Here is a 19,323-nt window from a genome sequence, read left to right as displayed (position 1 = left end):
AGTTTTAACAAATCATCCGGATCGACGTTCAAAGTTCCGTTACCTCGTTTACGTTCATCAGCGTCGGATCAAGAATCGCTCTTTAATCTGTCAAAAGAATTGATATTCCTCTCAAGACAATTGCGACGAAGCAATAACTAAAAGATACAGGATTAATCACACGTAAGGTTTACAGCTAAACCGATGTGATGAATTATTATTTCCGTTAAGCTGGCGAAAGTTTCTGTTTTGCTAAGAGTTAACGGATTACCGATAGTGGAGGCGTTCCGCAGTTTCGTCTGGTCGTTTTATTACGTTAGAAACGTCTCCGTAATATATGAGGTAATAATAGGGTTCCGCAGAGACACTATATCACTATTATTACTCGGTTGCACGATCCAATTCCAGTGAAAGCGTAGCGTCGCACTTTTATCCCATTTCCCCGGAAATATGTACGCGGTCTTACGCGAATTCCCCTTTAAGTGGCACATTAACCGAGAGACACGAGAGTGACTCAGATCGAGAGGTAAGGATGTCGTGCGTCACGTACAACACACTGCGATCGGATATAACATTTACTGCGATTCAATGGCATTTCGCTGTTGTACGTATCGACGTATTTAGTTGAATTGCCACTCAAGTGTTCCGAGGTTGTATAATCGTTATATTCTCGAGCTTTCACGACATTAATACTTAATTAATAAAAATATCATTGCAAAATTATATTACTAGAATTACTTTTATATTAGAAATTTGGAATAAAAAGAAAGAAAATCTGTGCGATATTTAATTTGTAAATAAAATATGTTACGCTATACAGATATAGGTTTTTCTTTTTTCTCGCGCTTATATAGATTTTTTTATTTAAGACAAGTTTATCACGACGCTTTAAAAACATGTATGACATTTTTTATACTTATTTTATAATCGCAGGTTTAAAATATAATTGCATTTATACATATATTTCCTGCTACGAGTATAGCTGCAGAGCTAGCGTCAATTGTAGACTGATCGCTTAACTTCGTGCAATTTTAATTAGGAAATGATTTAGTTAGACGCAAAAGTTTCGACGCGCGCTCAAAACGCGACGAATCCCGTTGTCGCGATAACATTCGCGCGAACATCATCAAGAATTCCCTCGCAGAGCCGAGGAATCGTGCTCGGAGAATGTCGCAACAATAAATCCAGCATTTCGCCGGCGCATTTCCGCGGGCACGTCGGGCTGCTCGTTATCGCGCTCTATCACCATTGTTGCTGAACCGCACAACCTAATTACCGCGGAAGTGAGGCGTCATCCCTTATCTCGGGGCCGATTAACTTCGTCTGCACGGGCCGAGGGGAAAGCCAGTCAGCAAATCGCACCCGGGGCACACGTTCCCGTCTTTCGACGGTCATAGCGTTCATCGTGGGACGTATCGCGGATATGAAACGTGCACACGTATCTGTGCCCATCGAAGGAAAGAGAGCGAGAGAGAGAGAGGAGAGTTCGGGACGTTGAAATGCATTCCATGGCTCTGGAGTTGCGATCAATTATTTCTAAGCGTTAAATAAGTATTACCAAGTTTAATACTACGGTTATATTTTTAAATCTACGATGATACTTTAACGAGCTTTGTGGTTATATTAACGAAAATCACACGCGAGAGAATTCCACTTTCGTAGTTATGACTTTTGATTTCTCACGTTGGATACCTTAGCCGCAGAAGCCGGAATAAAATTCCTCTTCCGAAACGGAGCTTTATTATTTTTCTTATTTCGCGACTAATTGATAAACGAGATTTTGATTGGAGACGTATTTGCGCAAGTTTCGGCTTCCTGTGTGACGCAGGAGATAATGTAATTAATAGATTCTTCCGCGAGTTTTTATCTACCGGAACAGATTTGTCACAATTAAGTTCTTCTTGTGTCATCTCTTTGCCGTTATTTGAGTGCAAAAAACGGTGGCCTCGAATGGACAGTAAAGCCATTCTCGTATTTTCCGGACGATCAAACAGCTCGATAGCTTTCATCGAGGGTTTCCCCGCGAACGTAAGGCAGAAAGCATATGTTTCAATATCCCCGTGGTAATCCCCAATAAACCAGGCCCTTCGTCCCGCTTACCGAGTGATACGGTCTTTCGTCGACCCCGATGAACGCGAAACCATAATTTCTTGCCTCGTCTTTCTGGAATAATGCTTTCCGTAATCCTCCCTACCGGCCATTAATTCAATGACGAACACCCTGGTAAGGACACGCCGTTTCCTTTTGCACCCCGTCATGTGACTCTCGCTCCCTTTGTACTCCGCGACGGTACACGGTCCACAGGCAACTTGCCGGGTCCTAACGTAAGGCTTCTCGAGCCCGGTCCATCGCGCGAATAAATCATTTAATTTAGCAAAGCTCCAGCGAAACGTCCTTGTACTTTGGAAAGATACGACGTGGCGCGAGGCTCCGGAAATATTTCGCTGCGTTGAAATTAACGCGCAAAATACCCACGGTTTGCAAACGAAAACGTTTATCGCGAAATAACGTGCTATGTAAAATTTACGTGTTTACTTCAACACAGAGCTATTTTGATTGCCTGCAATATCGTACACAAAAACTAATGACGATTAATCAGTTCTCTCAATTCGCGCAGCAGAAGTGTTTTAACGCGTACACGAATAATTTAATTACACGCCGTTCCCAATAATAAAACGTTCCTTCTTTTTTTTTTTTTAGTTCAGTAAGTTCAAAATTAATTTTTTTTTTAACTTGTATATTTAAATGTAATAATTGCGTTTAATGTCTAAAAAAAGAGATTTTTTTTTATTGCGGCTTGTTTAAATGTCTAAATTTAATCCGCCTAATTTTAATTTATGAAGTCAAGCCATTTATCAAATTGTCCTTATCTACTTTGAGTCTCTACAAAAATGTTTCCTAGCCGACAGGACTTAAAGGATTCAAGTTGGAAACATAAAGTTTAAGCGGAAGTTCTGGCAAAAGGGCGATGTCACCACCTGAGCGTACATACATATGTGACGCGAAGGTAAAGTTAGTGGTGAAGGAGCGGGATAGCGTGGCAAAGGAAACGAGAGATAAAACAGCGGCCGTGTTATGGTGACCACCGGGGGTCGGCGGAAATGGTGATAAAGTGCAGGTAAATAATGTGTGTAGCTGCAAAAATGAAGAGAAATCGCGGTCGTATCCGCGCGGAAGATGAGGGAAGAATTCTCGCCGCGGTGTCACCTTGTTTTCGTATTTTAGCGCGAGGAGATAAGGATACACAATGTTAAAGCGGCGAACGGAAGAAATAACACAGGGCTTTTTTTTTTCTACGACGTCGAAATGCGGGCCCGTCCATTGCCGAGCGAAATCCTCCGTGACTCGTTTGCAAAATCAATTTCGCTACGCGCGATTAAATTCGCAGATTAAAGCCGCGACAGCTAATCTGCATTCCGTTGCGGACAGGCGGCACTATAAATTAGGTAATAAATAATTATATGAAATTCGATCGAGTAACAACGTGACGGAATTAAATTATCTCAAACCGATCGTTATCGAAATGTTCTTTTCTTCCCAGCAAATCGTTTTTCAGCTTTTCAGAACCGTTTCCCTTGTCGGAAGTCCTGAACTGTAAACGACGTAACAAGCGTTCCATTTTGGAGTATTTTCCAAAATGTAAGACTTCGCGTCTCGATGAAAGCAGCGCGCGACGTGCCTCGAGGAAAACGAAGGCGCCTCGATATGACGTCGATACGCGATAAGATTTCACGTGTGTTTGGCTCGCGCCGTTTCTGAGACCCTCTTACCCCCTTAACGTCACGCGATTTAGCCTGCACGAGAAAAGCGAGAGCCGACGGCAGCAAGTGCTCCGTCGACCGGAAGACATTGATGACATTGTTATGCCTTGGTCTACATACGTTGTCTGTATACACTCTGGTGCGCGCCGCTGAAATTTATCGAACCGTAAAACACACGACACATTCCCGCACAAAAGGGCGCGGTGGCATTGAAAAGCCGTTTGTACGTCCTTATCCAAAAACGAAAAGCGCAAAGTAAACATTTTCTGGGAGCCCTCGCTACACGCTCGTGTGCTCGCCAAGCCTACGGGGAAGCCTCAACCCTTTCGGCCGCCGAGGGCGTGTCCGACTGGAATTAAAAGCTCGACGACGGTAACGCGAGAACATAGGGAATACGGTCGGTTGACCCTCAAAAGAGCATAATCTTTTAACTTTATTTTACACTCACACTCGTTATTTAGACAGCCGTGATAAAAAAACTTGCTCAAAAAAAAAAAAAAAAAATGAAATTTGTCCTAACGCGATCCTTCAGTCGCGTATATTAAAATCTCTCATCGTTCAAGATACTTTAAATAAAAGTATTCGATCTTAGTGGCATCTCAAGAGTATGTTCTTTACGAGAAATTCCGAGTTTGCCATCGAAAACTTGGGATGTTCCCAGTCGCCGGGTTTTCCCCTCCGAGGAGAGGAAAGAGAGAAAACTTTGATTTCCGATCAACGCGCGCAGTTCAAGTATAATCGACAGACCTTGCTCGGCTAACGGGGTATTCCTCGTGCACAAACGCGATCGATGAGCGGAAATAAAGTTTCCGTGCCACGAGAGAAGCGCGTTCGCGGAAGGCGAAATCACCGCGAGGGGTAGAGCACAGAAGAAGCGTGAAAATCTCGGCGCTCTCTCTCTCTCTCTCTCGTTTTCCGCTTTTTCTTTTCTTCGTCTTTTGTACGCTCATATACGCGCCATACCGTAATTAACTTAGTACGCGCGGAACGCGGAGGTTTGAAACGACGGTTGCGTACCAACGAGAATTATATGAGCTTTTCACATCGAAAGGAAGATGAGTAGTTTGGAGGACGGCGGATAGTCGTGCGACGAAAAGGCAGCATCTTATCTAACCCGGGCTGGTACTTTACGCAAATGAAGTTATAATTGTTTCCCTACGTCTAGCTCGACTCGTTTCAGCGACTCTACCTATTCCTCTCTTTCATTCTCATCGCTTATCGCGGAAAGATTTCATGTCTTTGTCGACTGCTAAGACATTGTACGTACCGTACGCGATCGGAAATGCGTCTTACGATCGCTATTGCAAAGATGACTTTCATGTTAGCGCTGCTTAAGTTTGCGGGAACCATAGCTGGTTTGTTTGGCTTGGTGTGTCATATAATGCGCGGTATAAGTATACCTATAACGTGTCTATCCTTTCTGGAGAAGAGCGCTTGCCTTTCTGTAAAAACTGTCCGACACGCGATACTTTACTTAGAAAATACGTCTCTTCTTTTTGACAGTATAAAATATTAGTTTTACTTGTGTGACGTAAGTGGGAAAGTTTTATCAATGGAAATCCATCATGCCTCTTTGACGAATCGCACGAGCGATTTGGAGTAATTTTTCTCAATTGAGAATAAATTTCACGAGTATTAAGGTCGTCGTTATAAGAAAGATATATATCTCCAGATGGATTCGAGGAGTAAATAAAAGAAAGTATGTGAAACACACTTTATATTACTATTTCGTACTTTCATGGGCGAGTGGCATTCTCTAACCTCGAGGAGAGTCGTCGAGCTATTTCGAGATCTAGAACGCGCCACGACGTATGTACGGTTTCCCTTTTTTCGCCACGACAAGAGAGCTCGTTCTCCCAATTCCCCGGTGAACCGTGCGCCCTAAGAGTCCCGGGTGGCGTAACCGCCAGCGAGTCGTATATCTAGAATAAAGGGGAAAAAGGAAAGAGGAAGGAAAAAAATGTCCCGGACGCGGCATCCCGCATACGTGATACGTCCCTTGTGATACTCTGCTTTTATCGGGCATTGTCGCTTGATCTCGAGTTTATTTCTGCCGGGTTCACGCAGCCTTTCTCCTTTTTAAGAATTTAAGACGCTCGTTGGCTGATAAGCACAGCTCTACTTATCATTTGGCACGAGTGACATAAATTTTCGTTGCCGAAGACAGCGGTCGCATGTGAGCACATTTGTACATATATTCTTTCTTTCTCCTCTCTTTTTTTTATTACAATTTATTAATATACTGCCGATAACTAATGCTTTTAATAAAATAGATATTTAAAAAACACGATAATATATTTTAAATAAAATAATTCTTGAATTGACCATTTTAAAGATATATTCTAAAAGGATTTTCTTCATCAATATTATAAATGAAATAAAAAATTGAGCTATTCTGAATCAAAGCGATTACTTTGTGCCGTTTTTATCAAAGTCTTTGTAGGACGTGACCGTAAAAAAAGAAGATTTAATCTCCACCGATGTGTCTTTATTTAGGGACAATTCGACCCGACGTTCTGCACGAAATAAATCTCTATTATCGGGAAAGCGGACCATTCCGTTCTTCTTCAACAGTCGCGTATTGCAATTAAAGGCGTAGTTGCTCAATCTCGAATAATCGGTCGCGGTTGACTCTAATTTTCTATCATTAATCTCGCCCGCCGGATGCTAATACGAGTCTCTTTATTGATGCGGCAAGATTATTCAATAAAGCCTCCTGAATCGAACGCTGCTAGTTATTTGCGGGTTAAGACGAACCTTCCCTTTGACAACTTGTTGAATCTACTCTCGGACATCATGCATACAAATATCGGGCAATATATCTTTGATGCTTAATAGACGATCTCTATTCAATTTCATTTTACTTGGACGCAATTGAATAAAAAAAATATATTAATTAATTAATTATTAGCTGTACGTTGACGTATGTGTGTCGTCCGATCTTCTTAATTAATATTTTCCTTGCCCAACAAGCTATACAAAATTAATTACAATACGAGGTCAATTATCAATTTCGATCGCCGTCTTAATAAAATGCAATTTTGCGAATTAGGTATCGCTGATAAAAATAGAGGGAATCGTAGGAAAGGCTTTCACATATTTAAAACTGACTCTCAATATTCAGACCACAGAATTTCGAAACATCGTACGGTATATCTTCGGTGTACACTCGCTCTGTTGCATGCAGGGTTTTAGTAAATTAATTGCGTGGGATCTTCGCGTCCCCGATGAATTTATCTCCGGCTGTCGCTTCTGTCTGTCGAATTGTCGCGGAAATATCTCCCGTCGGGCGAATCGTTTTAAATATTTTGCGCCGCAATCCCGCGACGAAAATTCCGGGGGCGGCCACCCCTCGTTGCGGAACAGGCGTCAGTCGTTTTACCCCCTCAGCCGTTCCGAATCCCGTCATGAGTTTCGCGCTGAAAGCGCCGGCAGCGCGGAACAATGAAAGCCGTAGGAAAAGGGTTGGCTGGCTGGTTGTTACCGCGAACGAATTTGCATATACCGCAGACGGGCCGCCCCGTGTGCTTTGAGGGTTTACATGTGTCGCGGGTTAATCTCGTTTCGCACGTACAGTGCCGATTCCGAGCGAGAAGAGATTGTCAACCCCTCCCTCCCTCCCCTTGTCGTGCCCTTCGCAGCAATTCACGTTATTTAATCAGTAATGTTAATCAATATTGGTACGCGTTAACATCACCACGTGTGCGATGTGCTTGAGTTTAGTATAATACGTCCAGCTTTAAAAAACGAATTCTAATTAGCGTCATAGATGAAAGAACGACAACAAATAAAGTTTGGTTTAATTGTTACACACATTACGTACAGATATTCCTATAAAATCGTGAAGCGACGACATTTTAAAAATCCGTCGATGACTTTTGATAAATTAAGTAGAAGAAGAATATATCATACACAATTAAGCATATAATTAAAAAGAAAGAGAGAGAAAGGGAGAAAGATGAGATAAAGAAAATTTCATATAATTAAATTATATTCTACATACACGTAGAGCGCTTTTGACGAAAGAATACTATCTGCTCGTGACTGGAACGAAGAGAACGACATGCCCTACACGATTTTCGCTCAGATCGTGCCACAAACATATATAAACGTGCGAATTGCGGGAAACTCGGAGCAATTTCATGAGCGTATAAATAAATTCATAACGTGATGGTCGGATAGGCGAGTACGCGCACAAATGTCAGTAACGTGTTTCTGGCTGCACACCAGCACTCTACTGATTTTAGCGTAAATAAGCGCATGCACACGTACATACACACACATAGACAGAATCCTTGAATTCGCTAGAACAATGGTAGGCTATCGACGTACATCGTGCACCCCCGACCATATCCACTTTGTGTGACGAATATTAATGTCGTTTACATTGGACATTCATGACTCTTCGCGATCCGTTTATGCGCAATTAAAGCAGATAAGTCAATCGTGATCAATTGACATTACAAAGTCGTCGGATTATTTAAAGCAAATTTTAAGATCACTTACAAGATCGGATAAAAGCACATCTCAGACGTTAACAAGATTAATTAAAAAATTAAGCGGATAACAAAATCGTTTGGAAAATGCATTAGAAAATTACACGGGATTCGATTAGCAGATTAATTAATAATTTGATGGTATAAGATAATTATTTAAACTGTACCTAGAATATCTAAAGCACAATATTTCATTGATTAGCTAGATAATATGCATGTAATATTTAATTATATTTTTTTTCTTTTGCCCCACGAAATTCGATAATCTGAATTCGTGTAAATTAGCTTTTTAATGGGGCGGAAATTCATGACAGCGATAATCTCAAAATATAATAACAAAGCACATTAATTATCCAGGCGACAATGCGCCACTTCATGCAATGACCGCGGTGTTAATTCCAATTATGTATATGCCAATGCCAGTTTTCTTTCGGGTCGGCAAACGATTTCCTGGGGCGGGTTCTAATATTTGCGGCCGGTGACTTTTTAACGAGCTGCCGCAATCCGTTAGTTATCCCGGTTCAATCAGCTAACGACGGCGAAAGTAGAGCGAGGACCGTCGATCGCCGTAGCCGTTAACGAACTCTTCGCGAACGTAACCGCAAGAAAATATTGTTCGGCCGACGAAGAGCGGTGAAAATTACGTATTGACATTTTGCCGAGTTTCTGGAAACGATATAAACGTTCGTAAATCATTTCCACGTGCATTCACGACGCGAAGATGTAAACGCGCGAGACGTCAGACAATACCGCTCGCATGGAAAAATTTCTTTTAATGAAACAAATAAGAGATGCATTTTCTGTAGTCATTCATTATGACGCGAATAATATCAGTTTAACAATTTACTGGCAATACGAAAAATCGTAAGAATACTAAACCGAAAAGTAGCGCGCGATTATATATTGTTTTCTCACGATGGAAGAGAGAACGCAATTGTTCAGAGAATGAGGTAAATTCCAATTTAATTGGTGCACGTAGTAGTACAGCTCGAGTATCTATATTGTTCAACCTGGGCATATCTCATGCCGTTATTCCGAGGCTGCGAATATATTAGTAACGTAATATTTCGCAACACCGGTGTGTTTAACTGCAATTTAATTCCAGTTATAAATTATATTTCATAATTATTCTATAATATTCTATAATCACTCAGAGCCTAAAATATAACACCAATGTGCTATAATGCTTTCCTTGGATACATGCATTTTTTAACGTGATAACGCGGAAGCGATGAGAAATTGATTAAAAAATTGATGAACGTCCGGATCTGAAAATTCTGATCCTGACAACAACCGTCGCGTTTCAACCTCATTAAATATTTTCCCGTGCGCAAATAATCTCCTGGAATATATAATTTACACTTCTACCATTTTGCTCGTGCAAGATTTACTCCGAATCCTGAGTAATCGGATCGCAAAGCGTGCGCACTCGAGAATAATGCGAAAAGATAAGTTGATTATTGCGAAGTTCATTACGTCTGTCGTGACTCACTCGATCGCGATGTACGTAACGTGTCTCCCGCAATATCCGGTGTCTCTCCGGCGTGACGGAAATAATTTCGTCGCGTTTAGTCCGTTTGCCTGCCGCTAAGAGACTATACAGAGACGCGCTTGAGACTTGTAACGTACCCGACGCGCGCCTTGGGTGCGTCTTAATCTCCCGTATAATCCTAGCGAGTCACTTTGTACGGTACGGCGCAGCCTGCCGTCTGAGCAAACTACGATCGTACTACTGGCTGCTCGGAGAGAAGATACCGGGGAACGTCGCGAAATTGTTAACACTCCGCGCTACGGTTCCGTTCGTTGTTTGTAATATTAACGGCAACATATTGTGAGTCGCACGAACCTTCCCGTAGCAAATCTACCCAACGGTCTGCGGAACTCTCCGTTCCGAATCGAGCAAGATAACGAACGATATTTTATAGAGATACAATAGGGCGCGTAAAACAATCATACTTCTTTTCGATAAAAGCTCGAATTTCTCTCTACCCTAATTTTTAAAATTTTAATTTTTAATTTTTAATTCAAATTTAATTCTTTTTATATGTTCAACAAATTTTCATAAATACGTAGTTTTTTTTAAATCGAAGATTGTTACAGTTAAGCGGGTTTTCAGATGCTCTTCAATTGTAAAACAGAACATATTTCGAATTTTTATTAGACACAAACGATGCCAAAATAACGCGTTGCTCTATGCAAATTGCGACTTTTTGCATAAATGTAACGTCCGAATGGATAACGTCAGTGACGTTACCACATCGTTAAAACACGAGACTGGCACAATAATTTTATACATTTACATAAAATATGGTATACGAGTTAAAAATATCGCATATGTTTTTTTTTTTTTTTGTAATTATATATACGTAGAGTTAGAAGTTATGATACGCGTAAAACTTATGATGCCAGTTTGCTATAGAAAATGCGGGGTAAAAGCGAAACACGATTATTCATGAAGTTTAACGTTATTCATAAGCTATTGTTATAAAAATTTCAGTCTGTTCAATTAGTTTAGCGCGAAATCAGCCACTTTGCTCGCAATTTATATTTCAGAGGAACTTCGTCAATAATTCGCGAAATTTCATAATGCAATCCACTTTATTCCAGTCGCAGCGCGCGATTACACACATGCACACATTGCATTACAGGACGGGTTTTAATTTATAGTTTCGCGACGCGGGTGCAATCTGATGTCCGCAGGCTAATAAATTTTCCATAAAAATACCTCCGCAGACGAGACGTGGCCATTGGAGACCGCCGGACCACTCACTCGATCATATCGCGTTTCAGCTTCGTAGAACTCTGCCGCGCGCTATCGGGCATTATCGATACGCGTCCCCTCTGTACATTGCCGAACAGCTCTTAACGTTATAGACAGAGGAAACTCGATGCGCGACCGCATCCCGTCGTCCGCCAAAATTTTAGAGCCACCGCGAACGCTTTTCCTACAACGCCGGCGCCAACTCCGTCCGACTCTGGGAGTGACATGGAACATAAAACTTATAACGAATATACACGTGATACATGCGGACAATCCAAAAATACGGAGAACGAGGATGAATAACTCTAAAAATAAAATTCTGCTAGCGTGAAAGACGAAGCTAGGATTAACTGGGAATAAGATTTAATTTTTTTAACCCATCTCTCTAAAATTTCTAAATAAAATACTTCGTAAACTACAAATATATTTAATTATCTATTCAAAAGTTTAATCTATCGGAGCGTCTTCCATAAGAGTGGACCTTCTCGCCGAAGTTACGCAGCGATCAACGTTAGCGCGGACTCTTTCGCAGATGAAAATTGATAAAACATCCACGTATAATTCTGGCCTTACGAAGCACGGGCGAATCACATATCGCTTCTCGCGCGGGATAAGAAAGGGTACCGTGGCGTTACGTGACTCCTGTACAGATAACAGTCGCACACTCTCGCGGAAATCTCGCCGCCGCGGTTGCTCGCTAGATCTTCTATGATATTCAGCTTCCCTTGGCCTCCCCTTAAACGCGACGCAATGTTAATTTTAATGACGGGTCTGAGCTTGGCGGCTCGCGAAAGTTGCTTCTATGAATACGCGTTTATACACCGGTAATTCGGGTACCTTGTCGTAGATCACCCTTTCAAGAATAACGTCAGAAAAGCCTCTGATTCATACGGAAAATAATCTCTTTTTTTTTTTTTTGTACTTAAATTTTCGTTTTTGATTTTAATTTCCTACCCATAGTTTTCAGGAATGACAAGTTGATTGAGATCCTTGTATATAGAATTAGTTTTGTATGTGTGTGCCAAACAATATGTTACAACAATATAACCGCGATGCATCGCAATATAATGTCATTTGTACATTTCGTCGAGTTTCATTAATGAAGCAGTATTACCATAAATTCAGTTGCCACTGATCTTCGTTTCGCTACGACAATTTACACGGTTCGTGTTACGCCATCGACTCAACGACGCGTGAACACGCCACATTTCAAACGTGCAAACTAGTTATAATAACCTCGGCCGACGAACTTTGTACAAATATTCGGCTTGACAGTGTATCGTTAATCCATTGGCGAATCGTAATTTCGGCAAAACTGCAGTCGTCGCGCGAAGCCACGATAATACCCAGCGTGTTTCAACTGTAATTAAGTGACGAGTTTTGGCGAAATTCTATTATTTCCGTGAAACCTATACGCCACAAAGTAGAACAAATGCAAAATTTATTAACACTTTTTTAAATATTAAACTAATTAATTTGGCTCCTTTCGCCAGTAATTAAATAAAATTTCATTATCAGTATTAATATCGACATAACTTGCGAATATTAATTACCTATATTAACATACTGATCTTATATGAAATATAATTTTTATTAACTTTTTTTTTTTAATCTAAAAGAAGTTTCAAAATGTATACTAAAATATAAATTATATATAATTTTTTTTATTTGCGACGTGTGTTATGTGAAATGATGCGCTCGTATTTATTAGAAGGAATAAGATTTTAAAAGACTTGTTATTTTCCCACGAAATAAACGTAAAATTTATTCAGGCCCGTTTACCGTTCTAGCCGATAGAGTCTTTCGCTCCGTTAATCATGTTGCACTTTTATACATGGCGAACGTTCGACGGGCGTTTTCGAGCGACATTGTACGAGATCGTCGTCCTTTTACCAGAGACGGCCGATAGATTTCGCGTGGCACGAGCGATCGTTGCGGACGCCTTTGATCGGCCATGCGACGTTTTTTTAATCGCGTTAAACGTTCCGTCGTTGCCCTCAATCATCCAACGAGCTCCTGCTCGTCAAGTCTCTTTCCTCCACCTCGTATTTTCCCGTCCATCCCGTGTCGGTTACGGCCGCGGGTCCGACCTTCTCGATTCCCTCCCTTTCTCTTTCTCTGTCGTTCTCCTATCCGCGAGACACGCGACGTCCGTTGTTTAATTAAAACCAGATCAAAATGACGTCTTCCGGTGAACGCGAAGCCCGCGCTACACGACGGCTTTCAATTAATTCAACGTCGTTCCCGCCGGACGATGTGCCGAACGATAACGACGGCGCGCCGACGTGATTCGACGTCCCGTGGACGTTGCGAAAGAACTTGCAAGATAGAGGCGCATCTGCCTTCTCTCTTTCGAAAGCGGCTCGCACCAGCCGCGTATGTCTTAGTGGTGTTATTTTATTAAAAATAAATTCCCTCCCTCTCTCTTTCTCTCTCTCGTGCATGTAAAATATCTTTGGTTTAATAATACGGTTTCTGAAATTTACACGCGATTCATATTCAGATCCCGCGCGATAAAAGGGACGGGTAGGTGTAGCACGTTTCTATTGTTTGCTGCATAATTTTCCGAAACGCTCGATACAAAATGTCCGAAAAGGCTTTTTATCATCGCGAAATGTGACGGTATCGGCGATTGCGAAACGGCACTCGCGACTATTTGTTGTCCTGCATATGTATATATGTATGTATTACATGAGTACGCAAGCATTAACCTACGTCTATCGATTAGATAACTATATCGTTCTTTGCCTTACGTAATGCAGCTACTCGAGACGAGCACACAAGAATTGTTTGCGCGCGATATTGCAACGTCATGCAGGAAATTTACATTAACGTCTTTTAGTTCGTTTCGTATACAAGGAGCACGATCACATAACGCGATATCATTAATCGAAGCATGTTCGAACAATATATAATAATTGTAATTTTATCGTGGATAGCGCGCTTCCGTTCTAACACGTCAATATTAATGAAAATAAATATTAAAAAAAAAAAAAATTATTACGCTCGCATGTTAATATTAATAAAAGAATATTTGTCAAATAATTCGAACGTGCAAAAAAGCGATTCGAAAAATATGAAATTGTTCTCCGTATATTTCGGAATAATGCCAAATTGTGCCAATTAAATTGTTTTATCGCTGCTGATGTTTGCAACGTCATAATCGCAAGCGATTTTAAAAATCAATAAGCGCGAAAAGGGAAAAATACTGCAATTTTTGTCGCACCGATTGTCGCGTCGTGGCTGTACGAAAAATTCATTCTGACGACGCCGTTCTGATGCGAGAAACGGAAATCAGGCTACTTCTGAAATGAGAACCGACTGGGTCACTGCATTACTTGGTATGCATCTTCGTCTCTCCGCATTACTTAGGCGATCTCTTAAATCCTGTACGCAGTTACGGTGGTCGGTCATCTTGAATACGAAATCGAGGGGGTCGGAGTGCTCGCTTCCTTTTTCCTTCGCCCCCGTCTCGTTCGCGTCGCGTAGTCCGATAATCAGAAATCGACAAGGGAGCTGATTGCTCGGAGGGCGAAGAGCAAATTCCTAATGCGTGTGTCACGTTCGTCGCAGCGTCGACTGTTTCTCGCAATGGCATATTTCGGTCTCGATCGAACATTGATAATTCGTCGACGGACACGTCCCTCTTACAACTTGCTCGAGCAATGGCCGAAGTTTGAAAGTCGAAGTCACGGTTATAAGGTATATCGACAACGGAGAATAAGCGACAGGCTTCGATCTTGTGCGCTCAAGTACAAAGACTCTAAGTAGCCTTAATTCTTGTTTTGCATTAAAATTTAACGTACGGTCTTCGTTTTATACGTAACTTAATTAGTGACGTTATAGGGAAATGTCCTTTATACTTTATCAAAGAAGCGACATAAATAATTATATAAAATAATATTAATTTTAAAAACTCTTTCAACTAAAGCCGTAGAACTTTACAATTTTAATGACAGATTTTCCTTTTAATATTTATTTTATCCTTTTTACTTAAAACCATTAATCTAATTTAATTAAATTCTACAAGAAAAAAAAAAACTTTTCTCCTACCATCCGGAGATCAATCTTTATTTTCTTAAGAAAAGAAAAAAAAAATCTCGCGAATTAGAGGCAACTTTCTAAATCCAAGTACTAAAATACTTAATTTATATTTCTGTCATTTAGTGCGAAAACGATGTATAAAAACTTGAAGTCATTTATCAATTTCCCGCTGTTTCCTTCCAACCAACTTAGCCTCAGAATTTCAACTCGGAAAGAAAGAAAGAAAGAAACGAGCGCATATCCACACACACACACACATACACACACTAGTTGTAGAAAGATTTATCCTGCGGCCATATCGACCAAAACGCTCACTCGAAAGAAGAAGCACTACCTTTGCTGGATACTGCCGCCGCACCGACGAATTGTATAGCCAGGACAGCACCAACCAGAAGAAACTTTCCGGAAGCGCTGCGTTTCGCCGTAACTGATCCACATTTGACACCGGATGATCCCTTTGACGCTCGTCGGCCGCCGATCCTCATTCTGCTCGTCCGAGGGTTGCATCGACGTGATCTTCCGCTACGTTCGTCGCCGTAGTCCGACCGGAACACCGACGTTGTTCCCATCACGATCATCACTGATCACCGTCGACAATCTTTATATTCGATCGGGTCAAATCGCTTAAAAAAAAAAAAAAACAATGTCACGGTGCACTATCTCGAGGATCTTCTCTGCGTAATCCTTTAATTACGTGATGGGCCACAGTTGACGCGGGAGAGAAATTCGTAGCGCTTTGTAGCGCGATCGTCACCGACACAGTCACACAATTCGGACGGGCACACACACACGAGAGCGTACTACGGGGTGAAACCTTCCGTTTCCACGGTCGCCTGTCTAACGCTGCAGGGCGCACGAAAACAAGCCCCCCTGTGATCCGCGAAATCCCTCCGATTTCGATGAACGAGCGACAGGTCGACCGCTGTCAAAACAAAACGCCAGAACCGTCACTTGCAACCGTCGCGAATGGCGCTACACCTGGCGCGCCTTTGCGAGCAAGCTCGGTTCCACCTGGAACTAACCGCGCCGGGCGTCTCCGGAGGGTAGGTCCTCCCCCATAACGACGACAGTTCCTCTCGTCGTGTTCTGGTCGAACGGGGCGCGGTAAGACAAAGAGAACGAAGCTAAGAAAAGAGCCGGAAAAATACACGCTGACTTGCCCTCCTCGCGGTTTTGATTTTCGTTTTCGAAAGATACTCCCAATTTTGCGAATTTGAAGAACGCAACCGCACGCGTTAGATGCTGTTATCCTCCGCGATAGCGATGAGGGAGAGGGAATCACCCCCGAAGAGAGAAGGAGGAAGAGGAAAGTCACTCGCGCGCGGGTGGGCGGGTCCCACCGTGAACCCTCGATAAGGCTGATAAGAGCTGCGCGGGAATGGTAACGAGAGTAAAAAAAAATAAAAGAGATGAAGAGATAGACCCTGGACGGGTAAACAACGCAGAGAGAACGATAAAAATTGACGAAAAAGAGAAGAAATTGAGAATATACACTGAATTTGCGAATAGAGTTGCGTATTAAAACCCCCAATGCAACGTGCTGCCGCGTCGAGACGCCCGGCGCTACTGAGGCGAAGGAGAGCTCGTTCGGGGGTTGCTGCCGCTACGCGAAGCAGGGAGGGGGTGAGAGAACGTGGAGGCGCAGAGGGTTGATGGCAGCGCGGCGCGGATATCCTCGCTTTTCTCTGGCTCTCCTCGCTTTTCTCTCAGGGTCTCTCTTACTTTCTCTCCCGCGCACCTTCTTCGCTCATTTTTCCGCACTCTTCCCTTTGTTCTATATATCGAGTTTTATATTCCTCGGGCTTTATCTTATTTTATTCCTCCCCTCTTGCGTAAAATTATTTATATTATTCCGCGTGGAGCCGTGTGGACTCAGTACTTCCGTGTTCCTCTTTACGTATCGCTCGTTGGATTCTGTTTATTCTACCCGTTTGCCATCTATATTTTTCTCTCACTTACTGCTCCTGAGGAATTTGATCCTGGGATAGTTAGCGGACTCTTTCTTCCGTTTGCTCTTTTCATTTTATATCCGTTCGCGATGTCGGACGCGAATCGAAACACAATGCAGGAGTGCAACGCGCCATACCTGTCCGGGGTAAAAAGAAAAAGAAAAAAAAAAAAAAGAAAAAACATTCTCAACCGTGACGTACAATACTTTTGGAGTAAAAGAATTCGATTAAGCGCGACAGATCGAGCGACGCATTGCTTTATGCGCTCTGAAATCGGAAGTGAATAAATTTTCAGCAGAATGCGCGACACTCGCACGTATCCGTTGCACGTAACTCCACGCGGATAAGCCGCTGATAAGACTGTTTAGCATAGTATTATTTTTGGCCCTCCAATTTCAACGTTTCGCGGAAGCGAAATTAGCACGCAGCGACAATGCTGTCCGCATATAGAATCGTCGTACCATTCACTGACAACGATCACTGCACTCCGCGCTGTCGATCGTGATCGACAATCTTTCTTTCTTTCTTTCTTTTTTTCCTCCCTCCATTTACTCGCCGTTGCTACGTGTAACAATGCCGATAATTAATCCTCGACGTGAACGTTAATTAAATACATGACAGATACAGAAAGCGAGAAATGAGGCCAAGTTGGTGTAATTCGTGACAAAATCAATAGCGGTTGTTAGCTGCTCGAGAGAGCGCGACGCCGACGCACTTCCGTAATTTTTCTGTAATTATCCGTAATGATGTCGCCTGACGGAGACCGTCGAAAAAGGGACAGGACAGTAATCAGAGGAGGGGAGTTGAAATCGGATTATCGGCATCCGATCAATCGACAATCACGTTCGGCTACGGTCACTCGCGCCGTGTATACATTGCGCAATGTGCGTGTTGACATGAATCCGACGGATAGCAGATAGATAGCTAATTTCGCTCCGTGATTTGCGTCTCGAGTTTGAGCATGAATAAACAATGTCCGACCGCGCGACGATAACGAATTAAATGCCCCGCAATTAACCGCATTAATTTCGAATAGCTTCAATAATGCTACATTATTTTTTTTTAAACAAAGCATATATGTACTCTTAATATTTAATTTGATCCCAAATGCCATGTGCTCATACTTGGTTCACCGCGATTGCAATACGCGTGCAAGAGAAACAACGTTTACATTTTCAATAAATTAATACAGATATATCTGTACTTAGAAAAACATTATCGTTGCCTTCGGAAATGTCATACGTTTTATTAGAAGTTAAGAAAAGTTTGCTAAGTTAAATTATATTCATCAATTCTAGGTATTTACTAAACGACAAATTCTCCAATGACGTACTCGGGGGAGAAAACGTCAGGCGGAAATGACTCTCAGGTCGTTTGTTTCCGTTTCAAATATTAAAGCGTCCAATTAGTCCAATGGTAACGCGAACTTGCGAAACCGCCGTCTACCCGACCAGTGCATTAAGCTTTGTCCACGTACTACAAACATTGCGGTTGTGAGAGCAGAACCAAAGAACAGAACGACTGGCAGTGTATACAGGGTGCATCAGAAATCCTAGTTTCCCTTTAAAAAACTAAAAACTGCAAACAAAACTAAAAAAAATAGTGGCTGTTTTATATGGCCGCGGGCATCGATTGTTTTTGTTTTACTGACGATTAAAAACCAAAAGCTTTAACGAAAGAAAAACGTGTTATAAATATTTTTTTAATTAAATTTAAATAAAAAATCTTATTGTTCAATAAATTTTAAATACTTATAGTTCTGTATTCTAATTTTATTCAAAATTTGATATACAATTTTTTTTAAATAACTAAAGCTGCGTAATATTTAGTCAAAGGAAATTCGCCGAGAAATGCTTCTACGAAGAGTTAACAAAGTTGGACACGATAACAAATTTGTGAGCGAACGCTATGTAATTTCTGAGGCATTCTATACCACGGAACGTATATGGGACGACATCCGATCTCACGGAAAATCAAAACTCGGGGTCGCGTATGCTTTGCCGGAGCTTAATGTGTGTCGTCCGTTTTCGCCACGCTGCTGGAAACGCTAATTCTCGTCGTCGTACGCCTGCCGTAAAGAGGTACGCGACCGCGATGGTCTCCGAGGAGAATAGAAAAGTGGAATGAAATATTATTTGAGGTTGCAACCGTAGATTAAAATTAACAACGAATTTCGTGACCAGAAGTGCGAACAGCCCTTGCTCAATAAACGCAAATTTTTTATAATAAATTTTATAAAACAAAACGCGGCAACATTTTTGAATAATTATGCTACATATTTAAAAATTTTATTTAATTTACATGATTAAATAAAATATTAATCTGAACATAAA

General features: G+C 41.7%; 1 protein-coding gene across 1 annotated transcript in view; it reads right to left on the bottom strand.

Annotated features, from left to right (window-relative positions):
* LOC139103460 (uncharacterized) overlaps window positions 1-16,605 on the bottom strand; it is a 159,299-nt gene extending 142,694 nt beyond the window's left edge. Inside the window, exon 1 of the mRNA XM_070658151.1 lies at window positions 15,376-16,605. Coding sequence (XP_070514252.1) covers window positions 15,376-15,619 — 244 coding nt within the window. The 5' untranslated portion in view covers window positions 15,620-16,605. The remainder of the gene's footprint in view (window positions 1-15,375) is intronic.
* Between the last annotated feature and the right edge of the window lie 2,718 nt (window positions 16,606-19,323).

The sequence above is a fragment of the Cardiocondyla obscurior genome, linkage group LG06, assembly GCF_019399895.1.
Source record: "Cardiocondyla obscurior isolate alpha-2009 linkage group LG06, Cobs3.1, whole genome shotgun sequence".
Taxonomy (NCBI): Eukaryota; Metazoa; Arthropoda; class Insecta; order Hymenoptera; family Formicidae; genus Cardiocondyla; species Cardiocondyla obscurior.
Note: the sequence above shows the minus strand (reverse complement) of the source record. Positions and strands in the feature narration are given on the sequence as shown.